Source organism: Emiliania huxleyi, assembly GCF_000372725.1.
Source record: "Emiliania huxleyi CCMP1516 unplaced genomic scaffold EMIHUscaffold_92, whole genome shotgun sequence".
NCBI lineage: Eukaryota > Haptophyta > Isochrysidales > Noelaerhabdaceae > Emiliania > Emiliania huxleyi.
Genome location: NW_005195149.1, coordinates 392,436 through 393,206, shown reverse-complemented (window position 1 = coordinate 393,206; position 771 = coordinate 392,436). Strand labels below are relative to the sequence as shown.

At 60.7% G+C, this 771-nt stretch overlaps 1 protein-coding gene across 1 annotated transcript in view; it reads left to right on the top strand.

Moving 5' to 3' along the window:
* The window catches only part of EMIHUDRAFT_466130 (hypothetical protein), a gene marked incomplete at its 3' end in the record, with an annotated part of 2,343 nt that extends 2,114 nt beyond the window's left edge, over positions 1–229 (top strand). Inside the window, exon 5 of the mRNA XM_005757236.1 lies at positions 200–229. Within this exon, the coding sequence (XP_005757293.1) occupies positions 200–229 (30 nt within the window). The remainder of the gene's footprint in view (positions 1–199) is intronic.
* Positions 230–771: the final 542 nt, after the last annotated feature.

The following is a 771-nucleotide window of genomic DNA, read 5'->3' as shown; positions in this document are numbered from 1 at the left end:
TGCCCCGAATCAGAGCTTATGTCTGATGTCCAATGAGACAAAGGCTGCAAAAAGGCCCCAGCCCTCCCTGTACCTCCATTTTTCCCCCGCCTCCGCCAGTTTCGTTTCCCCCGCCCCCCCCGCATCTCTCGCTAACTCCCTCCCCTCTGGCCACCTCCCCCCGCCTCTCCCCCCCCCGCACTCCGCCGAACCCCGTAAGGGCTGTGGACAGCGCGACCCGTTTGACTAGTATTGCAGTGCTATCTTCCACTACTCCCTCTGCTGCCAGGTGGTGGACAGCGCGACCTACGCCGCCGTCGACAACGGCACGTGCGTCGAGCCCATCTACACCTCCTACGAGTGCTTCCAGGCGCTGTTCACAGCTGGAGGTGTGAAGAGACGCTGTTCACACCATCTACACCTCCTACGAGTGCTTCCAGGCGTCTCCCCATATCTCCCCATATCTCCCCATATCTCCCCATCTACACCTCCTACGAGTGCTTCCAGGCGCGGGGGTCACATCTCCCCACATCTCCCCACATCTCCCCACATCTTTCCCCACGTCTTTCGCCGCATCTTTCCCCGCATCTTTCCCCACATCTTTCCCCACATCTCCCCATATCTCCCCACATCTCCCCACATCTTTACCCAAATCGTTACAGAATGCGACACGCGTTTAGCGTCGATCCCCCCAGCTGTCCGCGGGGCCACCAGGATCTAGCACGCGCGCACCCGTGAGGACCGGAAGTCCCAGCCGTAGCAGCAACCGCAGGTGCATCAGCATGTGCGACT